Source organism: Talaromyces marneffei, chromosome 7, assembly GCF_009556855.1.
Source record: "Talaromyces marneffei chromosome 7, complete sequence".
In the NCBI taxonomy this organism is placed as follows: Eukaryota; Fungi; Ascomycota; class Eurotiomycetes; order Eurotiales; family Trichocomaceae; genus Talaromyces; species Talaromyces marneffei.
Window position 1 is genome coordinate 767,264 of NC_072354.1, and position 25,275 is coordinate 792,538.

The 25,275-nt window shown below is 46.6% G+C and overlaps 10 protein-coding genes across 10 annotated transcripts; 4 read left to right on the plus strand and 6 right to left on the minus strand.

Moving 5' to 3' along the window:
- Nucleotides 1-1,091: 1,091 nt before the first annotated feature.
- On the plus strand, nucleotides 1,092-3,270 carry EYB26_008931 (uncharacterized protein; the record flags this gene model as incomplete). Its single annotated transcript, XM_054268182.1, has 2 exons — nucleotides 1,092-2,195; nucleotides 2,248-3,270. The coding sequence occupies 2 exons, from the start codon at nucleotides 1,092-1,094 to the stop codon at nucleotides 3,268-3,270; spliced, it is 2,127 nt and encodes a 708-aa protein (XP_054124157.1).
- A 1,204-nt stretch (nucleotides 3,271-4,474) lies between these two features.
- On the minus strand, nucleotides 4,475-5,049 carry EYB26_008932 (uncharacterized protein; the record flags this gene model as incomplete). Its single annotated transcript, XM_054268183.1, has 2 exons — nucleotides 4,475-4,584; nucleotides 4,668-5,049. 2 exons carry the CDS (start codon nucleotides 5,047-5,049, stop codon nucleotides 4,475-4,477), a joined length of 492 nt encoding a protein of 163 aa, XP_054124158.1.
- Nucleotides 5,050-7,484: 2,435 nt separating this feature from the next.
- On the plus strand, nucleotides 7,485-8,762 carry EYB26_008933 (uncharacterized protein; the record flags this gene model as incomplete). Its single annotated transcript, XM_054268184.1, has 1 exon — nucleotides 7,485-8,762. One exon carries the CDS (start codon nucleotides 7,485-7,487, stop codon nucleotides 8,760-8,762), a length of 1,278 nt encoding a protein of 425 aa, XP_054124159.1.
- A 319-nt stretch (nucleotides 8,763-9,081) lies between these two features.
- On the minus strand, nucleotides 9,082-10,597 carry EYB26_008934 (uncharacterized protein; the record flags this gene model as incomplete). Its single annotated transcript, XM_054268185.1, has 3 exons — nucleotides 9,082-9,408; nucleotides 9,462-9,719; nucleotides 9,773-10,597. 3 exons carry the CDS (start codon nucleotides 10,595-10,597, stop codon nucleotides 9,082-9,084), a joined length of 1,410 nt encoding a protein of 469 aa, XP_054124160.1.
- Nucleotides 10,598-11,921: 1,324 nt separating this feature from the next.
- Nucleotides 11,922-12,901, plus strand: EYB26_008935 (uncharacterized protein; the record flags this gene model as incomplete). The annotated part of the gene is made up of 2 exons (XM_054268186.1): nucleotides 11,922-12,087; nucleotides 12,150-12,901. 2 exons carry the CDS (start codon nucleotides 11,922-11,924, stop codon nucleotides 12,899-12,901), a joined length of 918 nt encoding a protein of 305 aa, XP_054124161.1.
- A 504-nt stretch (nucleotides 12,902-13,405) lies between these two features.
- EYB26_008936 (uncharacterized protein) lies at nucleotides 13,406-14,819 on the minus strand (the record flags this gene model as incomplete). Its single annotated transcript, XM_054268187.1, has 2 exons — nucleotides 13,406-14,256; nucleotides 14,306-14,819. 2 exons carry the CDS (start codon nucleotides 14,817-14,819, stop codon nucleotides 13,406-13,408), a joined length of 1,365 nt encoding a protein of 454 aa, XP_054124162.1.
- Nucleotides 14,820-16,211: 1,392 nt separating this feature from the next.
- On the minus strand, nucleotides 16,212-18,482 carry EYB26_008937 (uncharacterized protein; the record flags this gene model as incomplete). The annotated part of the gene is made up of 2 exons (XM_054268188.1): nucleotides 16,212-16,324; nucleotides 16,385-18,482. The coding sequence occupies 2 exons, from the start codon at nucleotides 18,480-18,482 to the stop codon at nucleotides 16,212-16,214; spliced, it is 2,211 nt and encodes a 736-aa protein (XP_054124163.1).
- A 159-nt stretch (nucleotides 18,483-18,641) lies between these two features.
- EYB26_008938 (uncharacterized protein) lies at nucleotides 18,642-20,398 on the plus strand (the record flags this gene model as incomplete). The annotated part of the gene is made up of 2 exons (XM_054268189.1): nucleotides 18,642-19,037; nucleotides 19,094-20,398. The coding sequence occupies 2 exons, from the start codon at nucleotides 18,642-18,644 to the stop codon at nucleotides 20,396-20,398; spliced, it is 1,701 nt and encodes a 566-aa protein (XP_054124164.1).
- A 178-nt stretch (nucleotides 20,399-20,576) lies between these two features.
- On the minus strand, nucleotides 20,577-21,902 carry EYB26_008939 (uncharacterized protein; the record flags this gene model as incomplete). Its single annotated transcript, XM_054268190.1, has 3 exons — nucleotides 20,577-21,377; nucleotides 21,429-21,679; nucleotides 21,728-21,902. The coding sequence occupies 3 exons, from the start codon at nucleotides 21,900-21,902 to the stop codon at nucleotides 20,577-20,579; spliced, it is 1,227 nt and encodes a 408-aa protein (XP_054124165.1).
- Nucleotides 21,903-22,427: 525 nt separating this feature from the next.
- Nucleotides 22,428-24,646, minus strand: EYB26_008940 (uncharacterized protein; the record flags this gene model as incomplete). The annotated part of the gene is made up of 2 exons (XM_054268191.1): nucleotides 22,428-22,598; nucleotides 22,682-24,646. The coding sequence occupies 2 exons, from the start codon at nucleotides 24,644-24,646 to the stop codon at nucleotides 22,428-22,430; spliced, it is 2,136 nt and encodes a 711-aa protein (XP_054124166.1).
- Between the last annotated feature and the right edge of the window lie 629 nt (nucleotides 24,647-25,275).

Here is a 25,275-nt window from a genome sequence, read left to right on the forward strand (position 1 = left end):
GGGCACAAGTATTTGGCCGCCCCACCGCATCAGTCTGATATTTTATACTTTCGACCTGGATTCGTAACTATTGCGGTTTTGTATTTTAGTATTGCTTTTTTACGTTGCACTAGCTAGTATACCTTATCTGTGTCCCTTTTCCATTTTCCGGATTTCCAGCGATCCTCCAAGTCTCAAGAACCTGGTCAAAGCACCACACATCATCCCACTTCAAAACAAACATTGATATGTTCGAATGGGGATTTCGGTCTCAGCGATGCTAAGCAGATTTCTTTTAATACTGGTTTTATGGATCGCTAAACGCCTGCAAAGACCTATATGTACACTTCAACCACGTTGACCAACAGCCTGACATGTCCAACGTAAAATGGAACTTGTCGTCTGCCTGGTATGTGTCTAATCTGCAGGTGCTACAGAACGTACGTATATACTAAACGACAGAACACACTTAACAGCCTTGTAAGTTGCCACAAAGAAGCATGATGGTTCATCCCGGCGCGCAAAGCAAGGGATGGCCCTAGTAGTTCTGCCCGCGCGTCCTCATTTGTTCTGTTCGACCGCAATCTTCCCATGCACACCCCTTCCTTCGTCGAGACGCTTATTTTAGTCTTCGTGCGGTCATTTGTCCTCACTAATCATTACTAGCCGACATACTTGAATACCCGACTGGAACTTTTGAACCGTGTAGCGACCACTGTATGACGGTTCGCCCCGCCTGACTGCGTATCACGGCCAATGGCCGGGTCGTTGCCTCGTTGGACTTTCTGCAAATATGCAAGGAAATTATGATCCGATCACTCTGGAGTTTGTCTTCTGCTCGTTGTCCAGAGAGCATGGCATCCCATCTGCAGCCAATGTTTCCGAACCCGGCCCTTTTCCACAGGGACGGGACAGTCAAGGGGGAGCGCGTCCCTGGGAAGGTATAAGGACATTTGATATCCCTCTTTCTTTTCCCTTCGTGAAGGAATTTGAGTTGCATTTTTGCCGCGGGCTGGATTATTCACTTCAAGTCGCTCTTTTACCTGCGCCTGCTGCTAACCTGTTTACTTCGCTTTTATTTCCATTGTTGTGTAGTTGGATCATCGGCAAACATGCCTTCTGTGGAGGTCGAGCTGCCCATAATGGGTCATTCAATGCTCACTCATCCTCACTGTTATGGTCATGGAGCTGTGCACTTCACTCAGACTTACAACCCTGACGGTGTATCTCCCCTCTCTCCTTCATCAGTCTATTCACAACCACCATCACGACCAAAACACTCTCATGGGTCGTTGTCTTTCCTTTCTTCTGGTATGAGCCGCTCTGAATCTAGCGAACAATTACCTGCTCCATCCCGGCGGACTGTGGAAAAATTTCCTGTTACTGTGTCGCCGTTTCGATCTGTTCGCCAGATGAAGGAGCCCTTTCAACTAAAACTTCCTCATTCGCCGTCGTTTGAAAACAATCTCGTTGTGTCAAGTTCGTTCTCGACCCGAGAACTGAAGGAAAACAAATCACAGCCACGAAGTCTTCGGTCACCTATCGGGCTTCCTCCGTTGCGTACCTGTAGATCAGACCAAAATCTGGTCGCGGGTGCCTTGGAGACATTCGGACTGCTACCTAGTCCCACCTTGTCCGAACCTCGACTCACATCGAAACTTAACACCGCACGGAGAGACTTTCTTGTCCAGAAGGAGAAGCCGCTTCCTGTTCCCAAGTGTTTGTGCTATCTGCCGACCCAAAAGTGCGAATTCTGTCTAGCAAAGGTAGAACGTGAAGTGATATCACCTGTTGATACTATAACTGCAACTTTTTGTCAGGCTGAAATACCAGAGGAAGTTCCAACACAAACATTGGCACCGAGCTTCTCTTCCCAAGAGATGCGCAATCCAACCTCCACGCCGCAATTGCAACAGCTCAACGAGATCAAATCTCCTCCAATCTCCTCGACAAAAAACCATAAGCGGTCAAGAACAACCACAGTTTCGAGCGCAGCCAGCTGGGTTCCAGAGAACTTGACATACTGTGAGGACTGGCTTCAGAAGGTTCCTTTAGAAACTCCAGAGCGGGAAGATGGAAGGGGCCGGGAGGTCAACAGGCGCAAATTTCAGATAGTTCAACAGACCGATGATCCATTTCCAATAAGTCGACCAACTCATCAGACTCGCAAACCTGCAGGCTTGAGCATCGATACGGATGTGGCTAATAACCCTGTGGTACGTGGTACCCTTCGCGTATATCCTTGAGATCTTACTAACATTGACGAAGATGCTTGCTGTAGCTAGCAAGACTAAACCGAAGCTCGTTGATATCTCACGGCCCTCATCATCCGGGACAACGTTCTCCATCCCCATGCATCCACCACCCTCGTGGAGACGTCCATCGACGCCGGAACAACGAAGTATAAATGAAATATCTGCTTTTAGTCCAGACACTCCTCAGGATATCCCAGATAGTGGCTATGTCACACAGCAATCCAACCGATCGTCAGATGAGAGCCATGAGTTTAGAGATGATGAGTATGATGCTGCATTCGAGATCGCGGCAATTGAATCCTCATCAGAGCCACCATGCAATCTTTCTTTTATGACAAGCATCTTTACCGATCAGAAACCAAAGCATCGGTATTATATGTCGTCCTACAACAGACACAAACCTTCATCCAGTCACAAGAAGGATGAACCTCCACGAACGCCACCTGCCATGTCTCCCAAGACCGTTGATCAAGAAACGTTGGTCAAGTTCTGGGATTACGAATGGACACTAGATCAACTCGAAGATTCCATCAAGGCATATTCCAAATACGCTCTCCGGCTCACATCACCCGTCATCATCCTAATTCGACAGAATCACGAAAACACGATCATCCGACCATTCAAGAAGATTTTCCCCACAGCCCAGGATAATCTAATCGACTCTCTCTGCGCAGCATTGATTGCGAGAAACTATCTCGTGTCAATGGCATCGACACACCATCATCGCCTAAACAACACATCCCCTTCTCATACCATCTCCCAATTTAACACCACCAGCAGCAATCTATCTAAACTGGACAGCGTACCCGAAAAGGCAAGGGCAACACTCGGTCTCGCCTTTCCGACCAATCCATGCAAATTGAACTTGAACATCCCGAACCAAACGATGGGAGCTCGAAGCTTGGAAATCCAAAAGGGCCTTGACCGGATTGTGGATAAATTGCTCTTCTCCATCTGTGGTCGACATGATGAGACGCTTAAGGCGTCGGTGACGGTATTGATGCAGGTTCTTGAGTTGAAGGAATCAAAGGCTTAAACCACCCACTCCATACGTTGAAATCTCACCAACCGCCATCCTGCTATACGTCCATTTCCTATAATCTTCTTTTCAGTTTTTGATACCACTTACTGCTTTTTATTTCCTTTTCCTGACATGAACACAATCCTTCTAACATACTTCCCTAACATTTCCTTCTTGTAATGAACCTTATGACTTACCTTTTACCTTTCCTCACTCATTCCTTTCTCCTATTTGTCTAAATCCCAACTTATCTACCATACTCGCACACAACTAATGTCTATCTCTTGATTCCCTGTTTATTTTTCATTCAACTACGGGTTTAATCCAGACTGACACTTCCTCTCCGCTGGCCTCGTCCTTTCGGCCTGAATATACCTATCTCGGAATAATTGCCTATAGTGTTTACAGTCGTTTCGATCATCTCACATTCTCTTATCTGTTCTCTTACTCGGATTCTTCCTTGTTTGCATTACTAGCGATTTAGTGGTTTAACTCATGGATTATTATTTGTTTTGACTCAATACCAATTGCATGGATTAAATTCTTCCTTGAACTCCGTAGCTTCTCATTCATTCATTCACATCTCTTTTAGTCTTTCCAGAATCAATTCGAAAGAATGGATCAACTGACTTGCAAGATTGAAATGTTTTGAGTGTACAGCAACCCACCAATCTCAGCATACATTTCACTCAAGTCCAACTCGTAAAAGATGTTATACCATGTCCGAAATATGATTGGAACCAAACTGGGAATCTCGTAAGTACCATCAATAGTGAAACCTTTTTTCAGAATACAAATAGAAAAAAAATAGACAGAAGTCAGCAATCTGGCTGAGGATGGAGAGCCGTGAACACGATTCGAGCAATCCAAGCATACAACGGTCATGGGGCATGCAAGAAAACAATAATTTTCAAGTTTTAATAAAATAGGAATATATAGTAGACATATATATATAGGAAAGATGGATGCTTCGTGTACGTATTTATTATCATCAGATTTGCCAATGCCAACGAAAGTGATGGCGTTAGGGCAGACAGGACGAAGCCCTAACATCAACCAACCACCCGTGCGAAGCGTGCCAAGCAGTATACGTACAAATCCTACATTGGACAAAGACCCGCTGCACATGCATTCGGACACTGTTAAAGATTAGTAAGAGTATACATATTTTCCGGGCTGAGTGGTACTTACGCAGGTGGCCATGCCTGGACAGACGTGACTATTGGGACAACATTCTCCTGCGAGACAGGTGTGGTTCGGGTTGCACTGGGTACTGGCTGAGCAGGTACAGAGAAGTGTGGTGGGGTCGCATGTTGAGCCGTTTGTACACTTTTTTTTTTTATCTAGATTAGTAAATTTATCGAGATATATATGAGACTGAATGTCTCTTCCAAGGGGACGGCATGACTTACACATTGTTGGCCACAGGGGCTTCCGCCGGTTGGACAGATTGCTTGAGTCGTTGTTGTTGTGGTAGTGGTAGTGGTAGTGGTAGTTGTGGGTGAGGTGGTTGTTGTGGTAGAGAATGAAGTAGTTGTAGTTGATGTGGTGGTTGTTGTCGTGGTTGGTGAGGTGGTTGTAGTAGTTGTAGTTGTAGTTGTGGGCGAAGTAGTGGTAGTAGTTGACAGTGAAGTTGTTGTCGTCGTTGTAGTTGTAGGCGACGTAGTAGTCGTTGTACTTGTCTCCGTAGTCGTTGTAGGTGACGTAGTAGTGGTTGTCGTTGTGCTTTCCGAGGTTGTGGTGGTGGTTGTGGTGGTGGTTGTGGTAGTTGAGGATGGGCATCCAGATGGGCATCCGGATGAGCACCGCCCATCTATACAGAATGGTGTAGGTTCACAACACTGCCCAGGTGAGTACCAAGAACCAAGTCAAATCAATTCATATCTGTAGGCCCAGGGCTAAAGATAGCACATGACATACCTTTACGAAACAGGAGCCACAATTGTCCGGGTCCGACTGTAGGTCGACACACTTATCATTACAGCAATCGAAACCGGAATCCGTACGTGATTCTGGGTCGACACATTCAGGGTTACAGCAATCGGAATCGGATTCACACTTTCATCAAGTGTTAGTAACTGCTAGGTACGCAGATGGGGCATGTTCGCAAGCCGCGAAGATAAACTTGCATTCTTCGACAGTTCCCAACGTTCCCACAGCTTCATTTTCTCGTTAGCGTAAGCCTTGACCCTGTATCTATTGTTACTTACATCAACACGAAGAGCTTCATGAGTATAATTCTTGAGCATTGGCCCATTGAATGGACTAGCCTTTACCTGGACATGGATGACCAGGAGAATTACTGTCGAATGTTAGCCTTATGTAGTATTTCATGATATGACTTTAGGAAACTAACCACAGACAAGGAAAGAGATAATAGAGACCCGGGCCATTCTAAGTTATACTTAGGATAGGCAATAAACTCAATTGTATTGTCAGTTACTGTGTTTCAGAGGTTAAAATTATAATGCAGATATGCTGACAGCCCTTGAAGATAGGTAAGTATCTAGTCAGACCTGACCCAAGCTCTCCGGAGAGATGAGTCTTTTAAATGATTTATTCTCCCATCAGGTCAATTCCATCAGTCCTGGCATATCTTCACATGCCAAAGATTTAACAAACCCAGCATGTGAATTTATATAGTATCGAGCAATAAGAATCGCAAATTTGAGTGATACCCTACATTTACAATGTATAGAGTAGTACCTTAATTGTTCTTGTGTTGAACAGAAGCCCTTGTATACCTAGTGGTTATTGGCATCGTTGCAAATTGTGTCACTATGGGATATATAGCATAGGAATACGCCATTAGAACACGAACCGCAGTTTGAAGGATCGGATAGCGTGTTTGTGCAAGGAAGGCCGCAGCATGTCAAATCGGGCGAACACTTGTAGTAGTCAAGCCAGCCTCAAGTCAGTGGTCTTGATTAGTGTAGTGATAGCAGAGGGCCGGGTCTACGGGATTGAATACTTGTGAACAAAAGAATGTCTTGTGGTTGTCTTGTAAGTCGGCATTAACTTCAACTGATTTTATGCCCCTAAATAGATACTCACTTCTGTAGTTTCCTGTCGAGGAGCTGAGGTTATCTCTAGACTTTTGATACCCTTCTCATCGAAAGGAATTGCTTTGACTTTCCCGGAGAAGTGGGGAGTATGGCTGTCATGGAAGTTAGTCTAAAATTATAGTATTCCAATATTTTTGGCCACCCGGTACGAGTAAGCAGCCATCAGTGTGACTGATTGATAGACTCGCCTAGGGTCCGATGAGCTAGTCGTTCTTATCTAAGACTTACTACCGGTAAGAAGGGAGATGATAGACATTCCAGCCATCTTGTGAATACAACAACCTCAAATTCTTCGTTTTATAGTCGACTGTTTTCACGTTGGATAGTTATGTGCCTATGTATATGCTCAACTCCAGAGAGGAAGCGTTGAAATATCTTTAGTGCCTTGACTTCATCCATCCTTCATTTGAGACTGTATCTTCTCACATGTCAGATTGTTGACTAGCCCTAACGTGAAAATGATAAATCATGTTTCCACCATAATCATGGCACAGACTGCAACTACAGCTAACAAGGCCGTGTACAGAGTAGGGCCTCGATGGTGTCAGATGTTGGACAGTCTGCTACCGTATACGTGAATGAGTAAAAGATCCGGCAACAGCACCGTTGCATGCGGTGTTACTACAAATCCATATCAAGGTAGTATACCTAGGCACTTGGGTAGTGTCGTTCAACGGTGTCACGAATGAGGACACAGCATATCTAGATATTTCCCTATCTTTGGTCAATCCGAGATAAAAATGAGCTCTATGGGACGTTCACCGACTTGACTATCTGGGCGAGCAAGTGGCTGACTCATAAGATCGTCTATCCAATCTCAGAGGTATACCACATCTGGATCTGTCGCAACAGAGGTAGTTAGTTAGTTGGTTGGTTAGTTAGTTAACTAGTTAGGGCTTGAATGAATTAATAATCCGACAGCAGTCATTGAACGCAGTTGACATCGGCAAACACCAAACTCGCCGGCCGGTCCGCGGCGAAGCTTGCGCTAAACCCAAAGGGGTTTAAAGCGGATACCTTCAACACCGAAAATCATCTCTAAATGTTCTCTATGCTCGAAATCTTTCCCGACAGTTGCATTAACCATCGCCGCAAGCAACATAACGCTTTTCTCGATTGTTATTATCACAATCGGGTTATATCAGCATCATAATAACAGCAGCCATGGCAGCTTCATCAACCCGGCTTCGATGCCTATACGCATCCTCGTCAACATGGAAGACATCTCCATCCCAATCCCTAATCTCCTTATCTCGCCGTTATGCGACAACCAGCTCTGCACCACCAACTCCCTCCGATGAAAGTTCCTCAACGCTTCCGAAACGACGGAAAACAACCACATTCAAAGACAAACTCAACGCCGGCCCGTCCTTCGCCGACTTTGTCAGCGGCAATGGCGACTCCAACAACGCTCCTCTCGATGCCTCAGAAGCCTACGCCCTGGAAACAGTCATGATCCCTGGTCCCGCCGGGCGTGGTAAAAAGGAACATACCCGTCTCCCCTCGTGGCTCAAGACGCCCATCCCAGATTCGACGAACTACAAGCGCATAAAGAAGGACTTGAGAGGGTTGAAATTGAATACCGTCTGCGAGGAAGCGCGCTGTCCCAATATCTCGGATTGTTGGGGTGGGAGTGACAAGTCCGCTGCGACGGCGACGATTATGTTGATGGGTGACTCGTGTACGCGAGGCTGTAGGTTTTGTAGTGTCAAGACTTTACGAACTCCCGGACCTCTAGATCCTCATGAACCTGAGAACACGGCCGAGGCTCTCTCGCGCTGGGGATTAGGTTATGTTGTTTTGACAAGCGTTGATCGAGACGATCTCTCCGATGGCGGAGCACACCATTTCGCCGAAACAGTCATCAAAATTAAACAGAAAGCTCCGGGTATCCTCGTTGAATGCCTCACTGGCGATTTCGCCGGTGATTTTGATATGGTAGCCCTCGTCGCAAAGTCCGGATTAGATGTTTACGCACACAATGTCGAGACGGTTGAAGCCCTGACACCGCACGTTCGTGACCGTCGGGCTACATTCCAGCAATCCCTCCGAGTCCTTGAGGCCGCGAAACGCGCAAAGCCATCACTCATCACAAAGACATCGATGATGCTCGGCTTCGGCGAAACAGAGGACCAAATGTGGGATGCGCTCCGCCAACTGCGCGCTTCGAACGTCGATGTCGTCACTTTTGGCCAATACATGCGCCCGACGAAGAGACACATGGCTGTCCATGAATATGTAACCCCCGACAAGTTTGAGTTATGGAGACAGCGGGCGCTGGAGATGGGATTTTTGTATGTTGCGTCTGGCCCGTTGGTGAGGAGTAGTTATAAGGCTGGAGAGGCTTTTATTGAGAATGTATTGAAAAAGAGGAGGGGTGTGGGCAACACTCCGGGTGCTGAGGTGACGACTGAGGTGCCGGTGGATGCATTAGCGAAGTAAATCATAGACTGGCATTGTTTATGGGATATCTTGGGGGGGGGGGTTTCTTTTCTTTTGTATTATTATTAGGATTACATAGCAGGTACGCTACTCATATAGATATTTGTTTAATTCTTTGAAACGTTATCATAATGGGTAGTCGTAGCCCAAAGTACCACCTAATAGAATCATAGATACATGCATCGGTCATATCATCTCGTCTCGCGAATATCAGGTATATTTCCAGAGTTATCCGCCTAAAACGTCCCAAAAGGAGCATAACAAAAAACCGAACTTCATCGTATACACACTGTTCTCATCTGCAATTTCTTTCTATTGCTTACGATGAGTATATAGATTTCAACTCCTTAATCTCCTCATCCCCCAAACCCAACAGATACAAAATATCCGTCAAGCTCTCCCCATTCAGTCGCGAGGGTGCCTCTAGTTGCACTTTACTCTTTGCGCGCCATGCTACGCCCAACTCTGCTTCGTGCAGCATTGGTAAGTCGTTGGCTCCGTCGCCGATCGCGATCGTCTGTGTGATGGGGATGTTGTTGTCGGCTGCGATTTTGCGGAGTAAGGTGCGCTTTTGGGCAGCGTCGATGATGGGTTTGCCTTCGACGAGTTCGCCGGTTAGGGTTTGGGTGGTTTCGTCGACGGCGAGCTGTAAGGTGTCAGTATTCACGCCTAAGGAAAGTAATTTGATGGGATACGAACATGGTTGGCAAATGCATAATCTATGCCGAGCTCATTGGCAAGCCAGTCGGCCAATGGTTGGAATCCTCCGCTGAGAACTGCCATTTTGTATCCCAAGGCTTTGAGCGCTTTGCATAATTCGCGGGCTCCGGGAGAGATAGTGACGATATATTGGAGCTTGTCGAATACGTCGGCTGGGACGCCTTTCAAAAGGCTGACGCGCGCTTTGAGGGATGCAGTGAAATCAAGTTCACCATTCATGGCTCTTTCGGTGATTGCCTGTAACAAGTTAGTATACTATATGATTTCCTTCAATGAGTAGAGTGACATACCGAGACTTCTTTTTCCACACCAACGAACTTGGCAATCTCATCAATGGTCTCATTCTGAATCAACGTGCTGTCCATGTCGAAAATCGCCAAGCGCTTGTACCGCCTGAAAACACTCTCTTTCTGCAACACCACCTCAACATTCCATTCTCTCTCGAATCGCCAGATGCTCTCGTGCTTACGCAAGTCATCAAACGACAAATAATCCGGGTTGGGTAAGGGCGAAACAGTCACTTCCACAACTCGGGGTTGATCCTCCTGGTCTAAGCAGCGATGTGATGTGTTCATGCGCTGGTATGGAGTATGCAAGCCCTCTAAGATTTGCAAGAAATGAGTAAGACATAATTGTGATACAAAAGGCCCGTAGAGATGGTCCAAGTTCTCTGGCTCTGGTGCCGGTGGCTCTCTGGGTAGCTTTTCGATATCAACCGTTGGAGCTGACCCAATGGGCACCGTTGGAGATGGGAGAATGCCGCCGTCAGCACTAATAGTATTCGCATGTGGATGTGCAGTAGCCGTTTTATAGTAGATAGTCGCTACGAGCTTTGGGGTGCCTGCCGGGAGTGGATTTGGGGATCTAGGGAAAATGCTGTGTACGATTCCACTCTCAGTCACCTTTTCAGGATCTGGGGTGATGGGATTCGCATTGTAAAACAGAGAATTTTTGTTGTTTTCGCCTGGCCCCAGGAGGACGTCCGTTATGTTTTGGGTTATTGGCGGCGTGGGCTTGTATTGTTGGTGGTCTTGGATAAAAGAACCGCCCGACATTGAGCTGTGGCGTAGTACTGGTCGCTCAGAGCGCATAGCGAGCTTGGTGGCTTCGGTCATTGTATTCCACGTAATCAATCGCTGACCGAGGGGGTTACGTAGAGAGAGGCGGAAGCCGTTGACAGAAAAGTATTCACAGACAACGAGACTGAAGCTTGCTAATAATGATCCCTGGCCACTCGGTGGACTTGCGCCGCAAATCCAAGATGTTTTTCTTGACAGAATTTAGAGAGAAAGGTATGAGCAAGAAACAAGCAAGCGGCGAAAGAGTCGAGAGAAATAAAAAAGATCAGAGGATCATCTTTCCCATGCCGACGGCCCGCCAGTCCCAGAAAGGCTAGGGCGGACCACGTGATGGTGGAGACTGGGTTTAGTTCCTGATTTTCCTGATCATTACAACCAATCAGAACGCAGTATATGGCATATGGTCAGGTTAACGGATTGTCAGTTTAATCCCCGCCTGCCTGCCTGGGTAAAGACGACTCTGTCTAGCGGATATATTGATCAGGAATTTATTCGCAGCTTACTTTGGCACGCCGCCGCCTAGGTACTCTGATCTTGACAAAGGAAGCGTTTGTTGAGCTAGGTGTAAATTAACATCATGATCTGGTTATGACGTTCAATTTTTCAGAGCGCGGGGTTATCTCTTTGTACCAGTACTTAGTATGACGTCAAAAACATTCGAGAAAGTACAGCTTTGTTACACTTCACCCCTTAAGGACATTCAACATAGAATTCGTAGATGGCTGCCATTTAATGAACGACGGTATTTCATTACTGAAACTAAATGCAAATGCCAGGCTGATCTGAATTTAGTCCAAGACACCTCCAACTTCTAAGAGAACGTCTTCTGGAGCCTTGCTTCGAGTACGGAACGGTACGGCTGGGGTATGTTTGCACTGTTTGGCACATTGCAATATGATCCACTAACCCTCGTTGTCACGTGTCCTTAGGGCTGGTTAGTCATCCACTTTACTACAGGCAGCGATTCGCACCACATACGCAAGTATTGCGTGATTTCTGTAAGGGCCCGATTTTTCCGAAAAGAGAAAAATTGAAGATGGCGTGCTCACGACTTCCCTTTTGGGCCGAGTGCCATGGCCCACCAGGCAGCCAGGCAGCGAAAGAGAGGCTAGCATTGCTATGATGCCCTGCTTAATAATTTCTTATTCTCTTCGCCATGGCTTGCCATCACTAATCCCTCATTCATGTCCATGTCCATGTCGATCTGATTCCATGTGTAATCACTAATCTTCCCTCTTCTCCTTGCTTTCGTCATATCCTGTCTCTACAGACAACACCATATAAGGCAGACAGACAGTCAACAGTCCTGTTCAATCCGTCTGCAACCCGAATACCATTCATTCACCAGCATATATCGAAAATGCCTGCCAAAATCCCCTCCCACTACCCCCTAGACCACGAGGTCAACGATACCGAATCTGGCTATGCGAGCGCTTCCTCTAGTGAAGCCAGCCTGCCAGAGGTCGTCTTCACCAAGGCCCACCTCCAGTTTCTGAATCGCCAGTTGCAGTTTCTTGAGCCTCAAGGTATGTTTTCTTTTTCGTCTCGAGCCAAAAGCGGGGTATCATCACGTTAACTCGCAGTTTAGATGTCTTGAGATGGTGCATTACCACTCTTCCCAACCTTTATCAGACCACCGCCTTTGGTCTTACTGGCCTTGCCATTACCGACATGCTCTCGAAGCTCAATGTACCCCGTCCACAAGTAGTCGACCTCATCTTCTTGGATACTCTGCATCACTTCAAAGAGACTCTTTCTCTTGTGGACCGGGTCCGCCAACGCTATCCCAATCTTAACATCCATGTCTATAAGCCATTGGGTGCAGAGACTGAAGAAGAATTCGCCAACAAATATGGTGAACGTCTCTGGGAAACCAACGACGAAAGATACGACTGGCTCGCCAAGGTTGAGCCTGCTCAGCGTGCATACCGTGATCTCAAGGTCGATGCAGTCTTGACCGGTCGCCGACGAAGCCAAGGAGGCAAGCGTGGTGACTTGGATGTCCTCGAGATTGACGAAGCCGGTCTTATCAAAGTCAACCCTCTCGCCAACTGGACCTTTGAACAGGTCCGCCAATATGTCAAGGACAATGGTGTCCCATATAACGAACTTCTCGACCGAGGTTACAAGAGCATCGGTGACTATCACTCCACCAAGCCCGTCAAGGAAAATGAAGACGAACGTTCCGGTCGCTGGCAAGGCCAAGCCAAGACCGAGTGTGGTATTCACAACCCTCGATCCAAGTATGCGCAATACTTGCTAGAAATGGAGCGCAAGCGACAAGAAGAGGCCCTCACCCAAGCATTGGAGAACGTCCAAGTCACAACAGGCGATGCTTAAGTGGCTTTCTGCCTCCAGCTATAATATAATCACGACATGACTTCTAAAAAAATCCGGCGTTCAAGCATATGATGCGGCGTTATTTGTTTTATTTTGAGCGACACCTGGCATGATCTTATTCATAGATGGTTTTTATTTCATGTACATAGTTGATCAACTGGAATAATGAATGTCAAAACAAAGTTTCTTGGTTAGTTACCTAGTTAGTTGTTGCCTTCCAAGGTTTCGATTAGTAATTCCGTCACATGAGATCAGGTGATGCGCAATCGTTAGCCCTAGCCCTAATTACAATCGTGTCGGACATTAACAGCACCAGTTGTTTGCCTAATAATAATGGGATTCTGATCGGCCCTTTTTCATGTTCAAAGGTGATTAATCATTCATGCTGAGAATATTGGAAAGAGACTGTTGATAGGAGCGGCAAATTGAGCAAACAAGAGAAATAAATTCTTTGCTTAGAAGACATTACATGTACCTAACCATTTTGCATACGACCCTACTATATCACAGAGCTGCTTGGATTTTCTCGTCACCCTGTGCCAACCTCTGTTCATAATCCTCAATACTTCGTTGCACCATCAGCCTCCAATCATAGTTATAAAGATTGGAGACTCTCTCCGCTGTATCTCTGAGAAAATCGTCCGTGTTACGGACTTCTGGTACCTCCCATTGGTTCAACAGCCCCTGTCGGCGGCTACTAGCAACAAGCCATTGAGATCTCTCTCGCCGGGTTGAATCAAATGTCTCAAATGCTCGAGACAGAACAATCTTTCTGCTTGTTGGCGTCCCAGCGGTATAGCTTGATAACTCTTGCTTGGCTTTCTCCAAGACGGTCACTAAAACTATGGCATCCTCAATACCCATCCCAGCACCCATACCATGATGAGGCGTCGATGCATGCGCCGCATCACCAGCAACCGCAACACATCCCTCCACATAACTATCTAGGGGATGATCCAGCGTATCAAACATCCCCCACCGATTCTGCTCATCAGGTAAAGCCTCAATCAAGCGACGAAGCATGGGATTGAAACTGGAAAACGAATCAATGATTTCTGCTTTGCTTGCCTGAACTGTCTGTTTACTGTAATCGGGCCAGTAGCCGGTATTATCGCGAACAAAGGCAGCTACATTGAAGAATCTATTGTTGGAGATAGGGTATGTGACGAGATTGGCACCGTGGCCTATCCAGAGGGTCATGACGGAGGCGTAGTTGCCTAGGATCGGGGATACTTTATGCATTTCGACGAGGCAGCGATATGCGCTTTCGTTGGCGTAGTGAGGGATGCCAGCTGGATTGTTGTCACCAGCTAGGAGGTATCGAACGCGTGATTTAATGCCATCGCAACCGATCACTATTCTCCATTAGTCCCTGCACATGACGTCCAGGGATAGATCACGTACCAGCATCAGTCTCTATCTTCGTACCATCCATAAAGCTCATAACCACCTTCCCAGTATCTGACTTCTGCTCAACCCCCTCCAACCTCTTCCCAAGCCTCAAACACCCGACCGGCAAAAGCTTAACCAACTCATTGACCAGCTCCGCTCTATGGCACAGCCAAAACCCCTTCGTTAACGACAACCCCATATCAAACATCTCGTCTTTTCCTCGCAGACTAAAATCTTCTTCCGTATTGGAAGCAACAACCCATTGCAAGGACTGATGTTGCCTAAGGCCGATTTTGTGTAAAACGGCGGAGATACGTGGGTCAAGTTCTGTAATGCATTCTTCGAGGTTTGCGGAGAACCCGATTCCGGTGCCGATTTCTTTGAGTTCTTGTGCTTGTTCGTAGATTGTGATGGGGATGTTGCGTTGTAGGAGACCGAGGGCGAGATTCAAACCGATTATGCCGCTGCCGATGATTGATATTTCAAACGGATGGCTGTCCGTTGATTCGGTGGTTTTTGAAGCCATTTTTGCGGTTTTGTAAAGGTATATGGCGTTTCTAAAGTTTTGTTCGTTTATTTTTCTTCTTCTCTGTGTCTCTATTTTGACTTCCAAGGCTCTCTTTATAGCCATTGACATTGAAACATTGAAACAACGAGAACTAGTGATATGTCATAAACTACATCCACACAAACATCCAAATGCTTTAATTTCAATTCATCTCCCCATCTCGGCAATTTACTCCCTAGTCGCCGTCGGTCGCACAAACCTCTATGATGCCTATGTACCTAGGCAGATAGTGTCAATGCCACACGCCAGGGTGCAACAAATGTCTCAACTAATCCTCCGCCACATACCATCTAGATACTCATTGACATTCAGATACTAAAAAAAAGATTTATCCATTGAGTAGATGATCTACGTACAGGTGCAGGACCCCATACCACCAGAAAAGTGTTAATGTTTGTTTGTACCTGTGCAATATCTTGTCGATCTTCCGTTTGAGTAGGGTTGGTGGATCGTACAACAGGTGGGTTCTTTGTTTATTCAAAGACACAAAAATATGCCTTTGTCAAACAATAATATCCGAGAGATGACACCGGATACCATTTTAGGGCTTTCTCTGAGTAAGTTGGTGTCATATTGTGGCTCTGTTAGACTGGAATAACTTTCCTGCTTATTTTGAGGCTATTGATCGCTTTCTGTGACGTTGAGTTAAAAGTGTAATAGACTACATTGGTTATGCTATAGTTATATGTAGCTAATGATACTTAGGTCTCTGTTTGGTTCTCCATCATGGACTTGGGAGCTCCTAGGTGAGCATAAACTCTAAATCGACTACCTTAGCCCTAAAAACTTTATAATAATACATAAATTGGGGCTATCACCAGCTAGATGTGTGTGCCCAAATATTTGGTTAACTGGATCTATCCATGTCTGACTTTTGTCATTATCTTCCAACTTAGGCACCCTCCAGAACAGCGAGGGAAACCTGCTTCAACATCTGATATTGGAAATAATCTCTAAGATCGGCCATCCCATCTTTTACGGCATCTGCGCAATCTATCAATTATCCCTACATATTCTTGTTATCCTGAAGCCATGGATAATCAAAATACTCTGTTCCGAAGAGAATTAACTTAAACAGGCTCTGAGTTCGCTTAATATAGCTACTAACGTGCAGACTCAGTCTGATTGGTGCTAAACCTAGACTGGCCGCTGTTTATCTTCCTTAAAGGAGAAAAAGTGGCTTTCTTCAGCTTCCTCCTCCTCCTCTTTTGTTTTTGGGAGTTGCGCCATGTTTATGTGCTTAACGCATGAGTCTCGATTTGGGTGGGAGAGATAAAGACTGCGCAAGCGGTCAATCGTTCAGTTAGGTATCCAAAGACATTAATGCCGTGTATAGCCACCGAAGTCGGTTTAAGGACCACAGTCAGCGCCCCCCTTGTCGGCATCATGTACGTAATTTTGCGGTGTATGGTAAACAATTCTCCGGCGACGTGCCGTTTGAGCATATTCTCGATCTCCCAGATCTATAGAAATGTCAGTTGTAGCTTGTTTTGCCCGTTGGAAACACATGTCTCGAGTCTTACACTTCTCCTCTGGTGTGTTGCTCGTCATATCCGAATGACGCTCGAGGGAACCCCGTCCACGGCTTGGTTGAGATACTACAACCACTTGTGGACGGTTTTGGCTGCTTTGGTGTCGGACGGGGTCGAGAGGTTTGGGCCACTCGCTCTCCTTCGTCACTGCCTCCGCATTAAGGGGTTGCTTAGCACCGATGTGTTGCCATTCTTGCCCTCCAGAAACTCTTAGCTCGAGAACATCTTCCAACGCAGATACGCCTTCTTCCATCATCCCGGACTCGCTTTCAAATTTATTCCGACGCTCCTGTTGCCTCTTCGATGTTCCCCCTTGACCCTGATATTCCCTGGTCTCGGATGCTCCAGTGAGTTCCCTGTCGACTGCTGTCTCTAGAGTATACGGCGAAAACCGTCCATCCGCGCTGATGGCTCTTCTAGAAGCGCTGTTGCGAGATGCATATCTGTGATTCTCCGTTATGTACTGCCGTGGGCGTCCTCCTCCGATTTCCAACTGAGGTAGAGTGTCTGCGCTTTCAAGAATTGTATATTTGTGACTACCCATTCTGTACTGCTTTGGGCGTCCTCCTCCAATTTCCAACTGAGCTACACCATCATCGCCTACATGGATGGGCCGCTCTGACACAGAGTCATGCGTAACATTTATGGCCACCCCGCTCATCATCGTGACAATTCCGCCGTCGTCTTCTGGACGACTGGAAGTCAATGTACCACTTCGAGACCGAGCACGATCATCACTATCGCTACCTCGGCTACTGGCCGAGAGGTCCTCCTCACCCATACCAGTAGCGTCAATTGCGTTCAATCGAGATTGGACCTCGTATGTGATGATATTGCTTTGTCCTTCAGTCGATTCTGATCCAATTGGTATTTGCAGTTCTTGGGTCGGGCCGCTATCACTTCCACTGCGATTCACCGAGGGAACAGATGGGGCCGCGTCTGAAGCTCCCTCCTCCTCTTCATCATCTACGTCTGTCGGAGGCAAGAAGAATAGTGCCAGCTCCTCCAAGTGGCGACCAACATGTTTCTCGAATGAAGATAATGCTTGAATCTCAGCGTGGCATAGTGGACATGCGAGCCCATTTTGGCCTTGCCTATGTGCTTCACGCATATGAAAGAACCACTGGTGCCGACTTTCGTAGAGCCTTGACGGGGTCGTACAACTCATTGAAACACAGACATAGGGCATCACATCACGGAATACGTGCCGAGCCCAATCTCTTTTATGTTTGATCATGATGATGTGAAAGCAGTAGGGACACTCAAAGGGACTCCTGTCCTTTGATGCCTTGGGAGGTTTCGGAATTGATGCAGCCAGTTTGGATTCCATCAAGCTTGTGGCGTAAGACGTGTGAGAGAGACCTGAATTGGACGCCGTATCCAGAAAGTGCAGTTGGTCATTATCAGGAGCTATTTCAGTCGCAACCGTTTCTGATAATCTGGTGGATGTCGTTTCTACGTCCCCGAACAATCCCTTCCCAAGCTTTGCTCGGTGCCTTTCTCGATATTTTAGTATGGCTTTCTGCCTGGCCATGGCCCGGCCAAGTCGACTAATCAGGGCATCTCCCGCATCTGGATACTTTTGTGAGACATGCTGACGCGCCCACGGCTCGAAGAATGAATCATCTTTGACTCTGATATTAAGAAGACGATCGTGATCGGCGGGTCGCCGAATTGCCATAGAGATCTGGAAGAGGGAGTTGATAGTATCAGCAATACTCTGATAAAGTTGTTGCACTTCTGTCATGTCTTTGGTCTCATCATCATCTTCGATTTCAATTTCAAGTGCCTCCTCATCATCATTTTCGTTTATCACTTCTGCCACATCCTGAAAAATGTGCAGCAATCGACTTAGCAGCCTGGTCGTTTCTTCTCGGAGATGGGACGCATCTCGAAGACGATAGTCCAGAGACGACTGGCCCGTCTGATGAGCGCCTATATTACCTGACCAGACTCTCAGGCGTCCAAGTTCATCGAGCCAACGACGATGCGATACCTCTGTCTCATACCGAACGACGGATTCCGAATCCGTTATTGCTGCAAACTCCCGTAAGCACTGGTTCAGGAGCTGGGATATTGTGTCCTTCATGATGTAGACCTGGCGAACAACCTGAAGGTGAGAAAGCCCGACAACTTTGCAGGACAAGGTGAGGCTGATGCGGGGTACTATATGCTGGCACCCGCAGGGAAACCTTTGCTCACACCTCGAAGATCGTCCTCAATATCACTACCCATCACAGCATAAAGTATGTCTGGAATGGAATTCGTAGGTCTTGTTTTGGCAATTCTACCTCTGGTAGCCAACCAGCTGGACAACTACTCTCGTGGAATCGAGACAGTCAAAGGACTCCGTCAATACCGATGGGAACTGGAGAATTATTCTAGCAACTTGAGCGCGCAGTACGCGATCTTCTTGAACACACTGCAGATATTCCTTCAAGACGTTGTTGACGATCATGACCAGCGGTCAGAACTCATCAAGAATCCCACGGGCAATGCGTGGAAAGATACTCAATTGCAAGCGGCCTTGACAGATAAACTGGGTCGTGATTATCACGCGTTCTTTGGGACGATGGCAGGTCTATGCTCTCTTCTGGAGGAACTCTCAAATAAACTCAATAGGCGTACACCTGATTATTCGAAGGCATGCAGCATCCATCTGTATCCGATGATCAATGCTAACCGAATCTAACGGGATAGGCTGTGTCGCTCAAGTCATTAGGAACCCTCAAATTCAGGAAGATCCTCTCAAAGGCGGTATACGAAGATATCCTTGATAAAATCGACAGATCGAACCAGATATTGCGGACCCTTACCGAGCAGTCACGTCAGATTGACAAGACTAAGAAGGTCTTACCTAGACGGAAGGATGGCCTGAAACGGCATCGTGACGGGCGCCGTCATGCTCGAGCATTGTACAACATTCTGGTGCAGGGTCAAGGCTGGAAGTGTTCCTGCAAAGACAATCATACGGTTTGCTTCCGGATTGATACGAATACTATTCACAATTCCAAGACTGCCGATGAAATCAGGAAAACTCGTTTTCTATTGATGATATCGGCAGCCAGAAAAATCCGTCAGACGTATTCGGGCGAAGAATGGCATGAGGTCGAGCTACAGCCAGAGTTGATCGAGAATACGATTTCTGTTAATATTCCGGAAACTTCAATGTCAATCTCCAAAGGCAAACGCAAAGTCCAATTTGCTCCCATTTGCACCACCATTTGCGTGGAGGCAGTGCACAAGGCACCTGTTCATCAAATTGACGATTTGTGCTATACTCTGGGTAGTTTTAGTCCTGATGTGCACGAAGACACCATTGGCTACATCTTCAACCACCCCGATGATGAACAGTACCACATGCGACTCCTTCGCAAGGTCGACCAGGACGTCAACTTATGCTCTCTGCAGGACGTCCTTTCTGGCTCAAACTCCTTGGCCACACCTGTCCACGGCTCAGATGAGCTAAGCCGACGTGATAGATTGTACCTAGCTGTTATCCTAGCATGCGGTGTCTTGCAGCTCTACGGAAGCTGGCTAAAGCGACAATGGGGGACAAAAGACGTTCTGTTCGCTCAAGACTCGCATCAAGGGTTCACCAACTTCGAACACCCATATCTAGTTTGGCGAATTTCAGATTCGAGTAATTACGGCAGCGCTATCACATCGACAACTACCAGAATTTATAATGAGATCCTACTTCCCCTAGCTATTGCCCTGATCGAACTGTCTCTGGGCAAGACAATATCGGCGCTATATCGATTTGAAGACCACGGCCCTACCGAGCGAGAAATGCACTTCAACACTGCTACCCGGGTCCTAAGACTTGTGTACTGCGAAAGTGGAACGAACTATGGCGATGTCGTTAAACAGTGCTTATATTGGCCTCGAGATAAGGGAGAACGTTTCGAGGATCCGCAGTTCGATGAGTCCATTTTTGACACGGTTGTCTCTCCGCTACTTAAAGATTTTGATTATTTTGAGGGGGTGTCTCAGATGCATTAGGGAAAAAGCCATTCTCTACGAAGTTGAATTTTGTGAATGATTCTCGAACATCATCTTACATTCTGATTGGCTAGTTTTTAAACGAGGCTTTGTTCCTATAACTTAGTAGAGACATGATTTTATCAAATTGTGGCTTTCCCTGCAATTATTATTGTTATTTGCTCTACAATTTTGCCTTCTATTTCCAACGCCAGTCCAAGAGTGCCCACCTTGAGAGTGCCAGAGCAATAAATCCAACCAAAAGCACAGCCGAGTAGAACCCGATAAGAACCTGCGGCGAGGTCGATTGAAGCAAATCACTTCCTACTGGAACAGTCAACAGAACCCCGAACGCAGCCACAAAGTAGATGGTGCCATAATATCGCCCGTAATCCTCCGTACGACAGAGCTGACCCGCGCAGACCGGTGCAAGCGATAGCCATCCACCGGAGCTGAAGCCAAAGATAGCCACAACGGCATAGAGAGTCGCATCATTGCGAGATCCCCACGGCAGCCACACACCCGCCATGACAACCAGGGTGACAACGACCAAGCATAGCAACACGTTGAATCTACCGAACTGATCTGCTACGAATCCGGGCAGAACTCTTCCCATAAAGCTCATGCTGTTCAAAACCGTAAGTGAATAGAATTGCACAGTGGACGACATGCCGGCAAAACGAACATATGTCGGCAGCAGAGCAGCGCAACCAAAGATGATGAATTCAAAGGAAAACACGGCCACAGTTAGAAAGCATAGACGCAAGGATCGAAAAGCTCGAAAATCGACCATGGCTTTGCTGGTGTGGCCAGGGAGTCGCCCGCGCACCATAATGACTCCTAAAGTGTAACATCCCAGCGCGACTAATGCGACAGTCCGAATAGCAGGCTTCCAGTCCCCTCGCTCAAACAGTACCTGCAGAATCAGTGGTATGACAGCACCACCTGCAGAGGATCCTGCCATACAGAGACCCGAGGGCAGCGCACGTCGACGATGGAACTAGTGACTTAGAACAGCAATAGATATTGTAGTAATCACAGCAGAGGAAACTCCTCCAAGTATTGACAAGCACAGGATGAAATGCCAGTACTTGGTGCATTCGGCGAGGAGAATATACGAAGTGAAGCTGGCTGTCGAACCGCAAATCAACAGAATTCGTGGTCCATATCGGTCGAATAGTGGGCCAACCTGGACACCAAGGAATTGAGTCAGAAACACCAAGATTGCGGAGATCCAGCCTACGTCGCGGATACTATATTCGACGAGCTGATGCATGCTAATGTAGTCCTGAACGGAGCCGACTATTAAACTATTAGCACGAGCTGAATACCTAGCGGCTACAATCTTACCGGCACTCTGGAATCCAAAAGATGGAAACATCAACAGGCAAGATCCCAATAGACATGTCCATCCCTCACGGCCACCTTCTGGGAAGGCCAAGCTGACTCCTTCGGTTGCTTCCTCCGGAGAGGTTGGCTCAAGAGTTAGGATCTCGGTAATATCTCGTAGGGCTGATCGATGCATATGGTAATAATTTCTCCGAGTTGATTGAAATGAATTGAACTATTAGGTCATTGGCAAGCAACATGGGTAATATATTTTTTTTTATGATTCGGGTCAAAGGTAAACGAAATAGGCAATCTCTTTCCTATTTAGGCAATCTAGTGTCGTTTAGGGCTTGAGTGCGGATTATGGTTCTTCGACCATAGTCAAACCGATGAAAGTGGAAAATCCCTTTCTTGTGCCACCATTTTATTATCTTTATGGAAACTTCTCATATACTCGCCGAAACTGATTTATGAGATAATTCACCACGATCTTTATGCACGTAAATACATAAATCATCGCTGTGTGTCTTGATCGCTGACTTTGAGTACCGCCGATCAGTCTAAGATGGCTGTAAGGCCCCTCAAGACAACTGTGTGAAACTGTTCAGAATTGGAACCCATACATATACGATATCTTAGAATCTCAAACCTAACTTCTAGTCATCTATATGATCTGAAATTTGACCATTTGTAATCACTTCAACCTCGACAACAAATAACTCTACTCAACAGCAGCAAAATTGAGCTCATCCTGGCGAGCCTGCATAAGTATTGCCTGAGTATCCATAACGGAGTTGATGGAATTTCCTCCGAGACCCGAAGGCATATTGTTTGCTCTTTTCCAATCCATATGCGCTTCTGCTGCCCCTGCGGTCCAATGTCCGTATCCAACCTATATCACAATTATCACAGGAATTAGCTTATTAATCCCAGATACTGGGAACAATTATTCAATCAAAGAGGAGAAGTTCCTACCTGAGAATTTCCATGTCTCCAACCCCTATCCCCTCCCGCAAGTTCCACGATTCCAGCGGCTGCCATCCTCGTCAGGGCATTTCGTTGCGCATTGAGCTTGACACGTAACTGTGCCGATTTTTGGGCATCGGCAAGCTTCTGCTTCTGCAGCTGCATTTCAATAATAGGCTTCCAAGAATCTTTCTTTTTGCGAAGTTCTTCACGCATGTTCCACCATCGAGTGAACGAGAATAGATCACCGGTCTCGGCACATTGGCGTACCATTCCCCTGGCACGATTCGTATATGTGTTGCAGTATACCCGGCCATTGGGTCCGACAGTAGTGAATGCATAGTTTGTCATGTCTTGACTAAAGATGTTGGCGTGAGGTTTGCCGCTCACGGAACGCATATAGCATTCCTCGCAGAATATTATTGTGCAGTCACTCTGGTTTCCGTAGGATTGGTTCACGCGGCCGTACCAACGCCTGCCACTTCCTCGAGAGAATCCACGAACGTTGCCGCCACACGGCAGAGAATTGGCAGCTAGCATCCGGCCAGCTGAGGCGAGGGCGTTCCAGTCTCCGGCTTCATATCCGGGACGTAAAGCATTGAACATGATTCGCCCACGCCAGGCAACACTATCCGCAAAGTTATCCGGGCTATTCGTTGAGGTTGTTTCAGGAGTATCCGATCCCATCATAAAACAGATATGCACATGGCCCGGTGACGGTAGTCGTGTGATGGGCGAGAACATATGCCCGGCACCGAGCATGTTGGCCTTTGTCCAATAACAGAATGGACATATTTCGACTGCCGACGAACTATTCAGCTGATACCATTGAATCACATCGCCTTTCAGTCTTCTATCTCGAACCACTTCCGCTTCATCCATGCCCTTCTTGCCAGCACATTGCTCTGCTTTACTTCCCATTTTTACTGCATCTAGCCATATCTGAACGCTCCGTTGTTGTACGGCATGTATCATTGCCATTTGAGAGTATCCGTGGGCCAAATCACAGGTCACCTTTCCGAGTTGGTCAGATGCTAATCTCGCACCGGCAAAGGCGGTTGCTTCTAATGGTGTTTCAGCCAGAAAATCGGAGAAGCACGACAAGCAAATGTTTCCGGCGTTTCCATTCGCGCCAGTCATCACAACATTGAGTAATTTAGGCGTGAAATCGACTATTGGTTTATTTGGTCCAGGACATGGAGGTATTGAAATCCTGGTATTAACCTCATCTGCGAATTCCGAGAAGTTCGGGGGTTGCTTTCCCAGTTTGACGGTAGCAAGGCGAATGAAATATGGCTTTGCCATATCGCATGTCCACTGCTGAATCCCTCCAAGGGTTCCGTCTTGCACTTTCTCAAACTCATGTTCGAAGGTTGTATGCTTAAAGTAAAGCTCGAAACATGTCTCGCAAGACACGAAGTTCTCCATCTTGTTCCTTCGGGCTTGCCAGTACGGTCTTCCGCGTGTAGAGATAGCAGATCCATCGCAAGGCGTGAGAGTCTCACATAGTTTTGAAAAGTCTATAAGTGGTTTTGTAATTCTCCTTGGGACGCATTGTTGGAAAAAGATCGACCTGATAGCCGGGATGACAAGGTCACAAGCAAAGGCCTCTTCCGGGCTATTGCTATGGTGCGGCTCAAACTCATATATGAAATCGTGGTTTGGTTGGATATGTGTCCGATAGCAATCATGGCAAACTGAAAAGTTTGGTGCTGCTTTGAGGGCGAAGAATTCATGGTATTTTGTCAATACGGGCCGTAAGCCGATACATTCGAGCCCGGCAGCCGGTGCATTGTATCCTTGGTATGTATTTTGTTGAATGCCAGCTCCTGAGTAGGGTGATCTAGGGTAGCCTGATTGCGGTCCTGACTTAGGAGAGAATGGATTTTGAGTGCCCTGTGGATACTGGGGTTTCCGATTGGCGTCGATATCAGCGATTGCATCTGCAACCGCAGAGACAAACTTCTTGAACATTTTAATAAAATTATCCTAGCTTTCTAGATAGTTCAAATTAAAAAGCTTGATAGAATGCTCAAGCGAAGATCTTTGACTTATCTACAGGGGAGTTCAATCGTTCAAAGCTGATTTCTCATTCTACTCGGACTATATCGTGCATAAGCCTTAAAAGACAGTCTCGATCCAGGACTTGTCCTACCAGTCAGATATCAAGGAGTATTGAGCCGCAGAATTTCAGAGTTCGGTTTTATGCTCTGTACAAATCAGAATAGGCATTCAGATCTTATAAGACAGACTAATATAACAAATATGCACATTTCATTAGGCAACCTTTATCTTCAGCAAATGACTTGCAGCTACGTATTTCGGAGGAGAAATCGTTCAATTTGGGAAATAGTAGGCGAAAAGGGAGCGCCACCTTACCAGTGCCCGGCTTGACCACTGGCAGTGTCCAAGAAATTCATGATTGGTCTGTTCCGTGTCCGAGAAAATCAAACTGAATGAAACTCATTGATTTCTATACACTCCTATGCCACCAAAATTCATTATATAGCCTTGAAAAGCTGTTTCTATTTAGAAACATGGCTGTCCAATATGTCTATTATTTCAATAGTTATAAACTCCGTAGAATCCGATGATAACCCGTT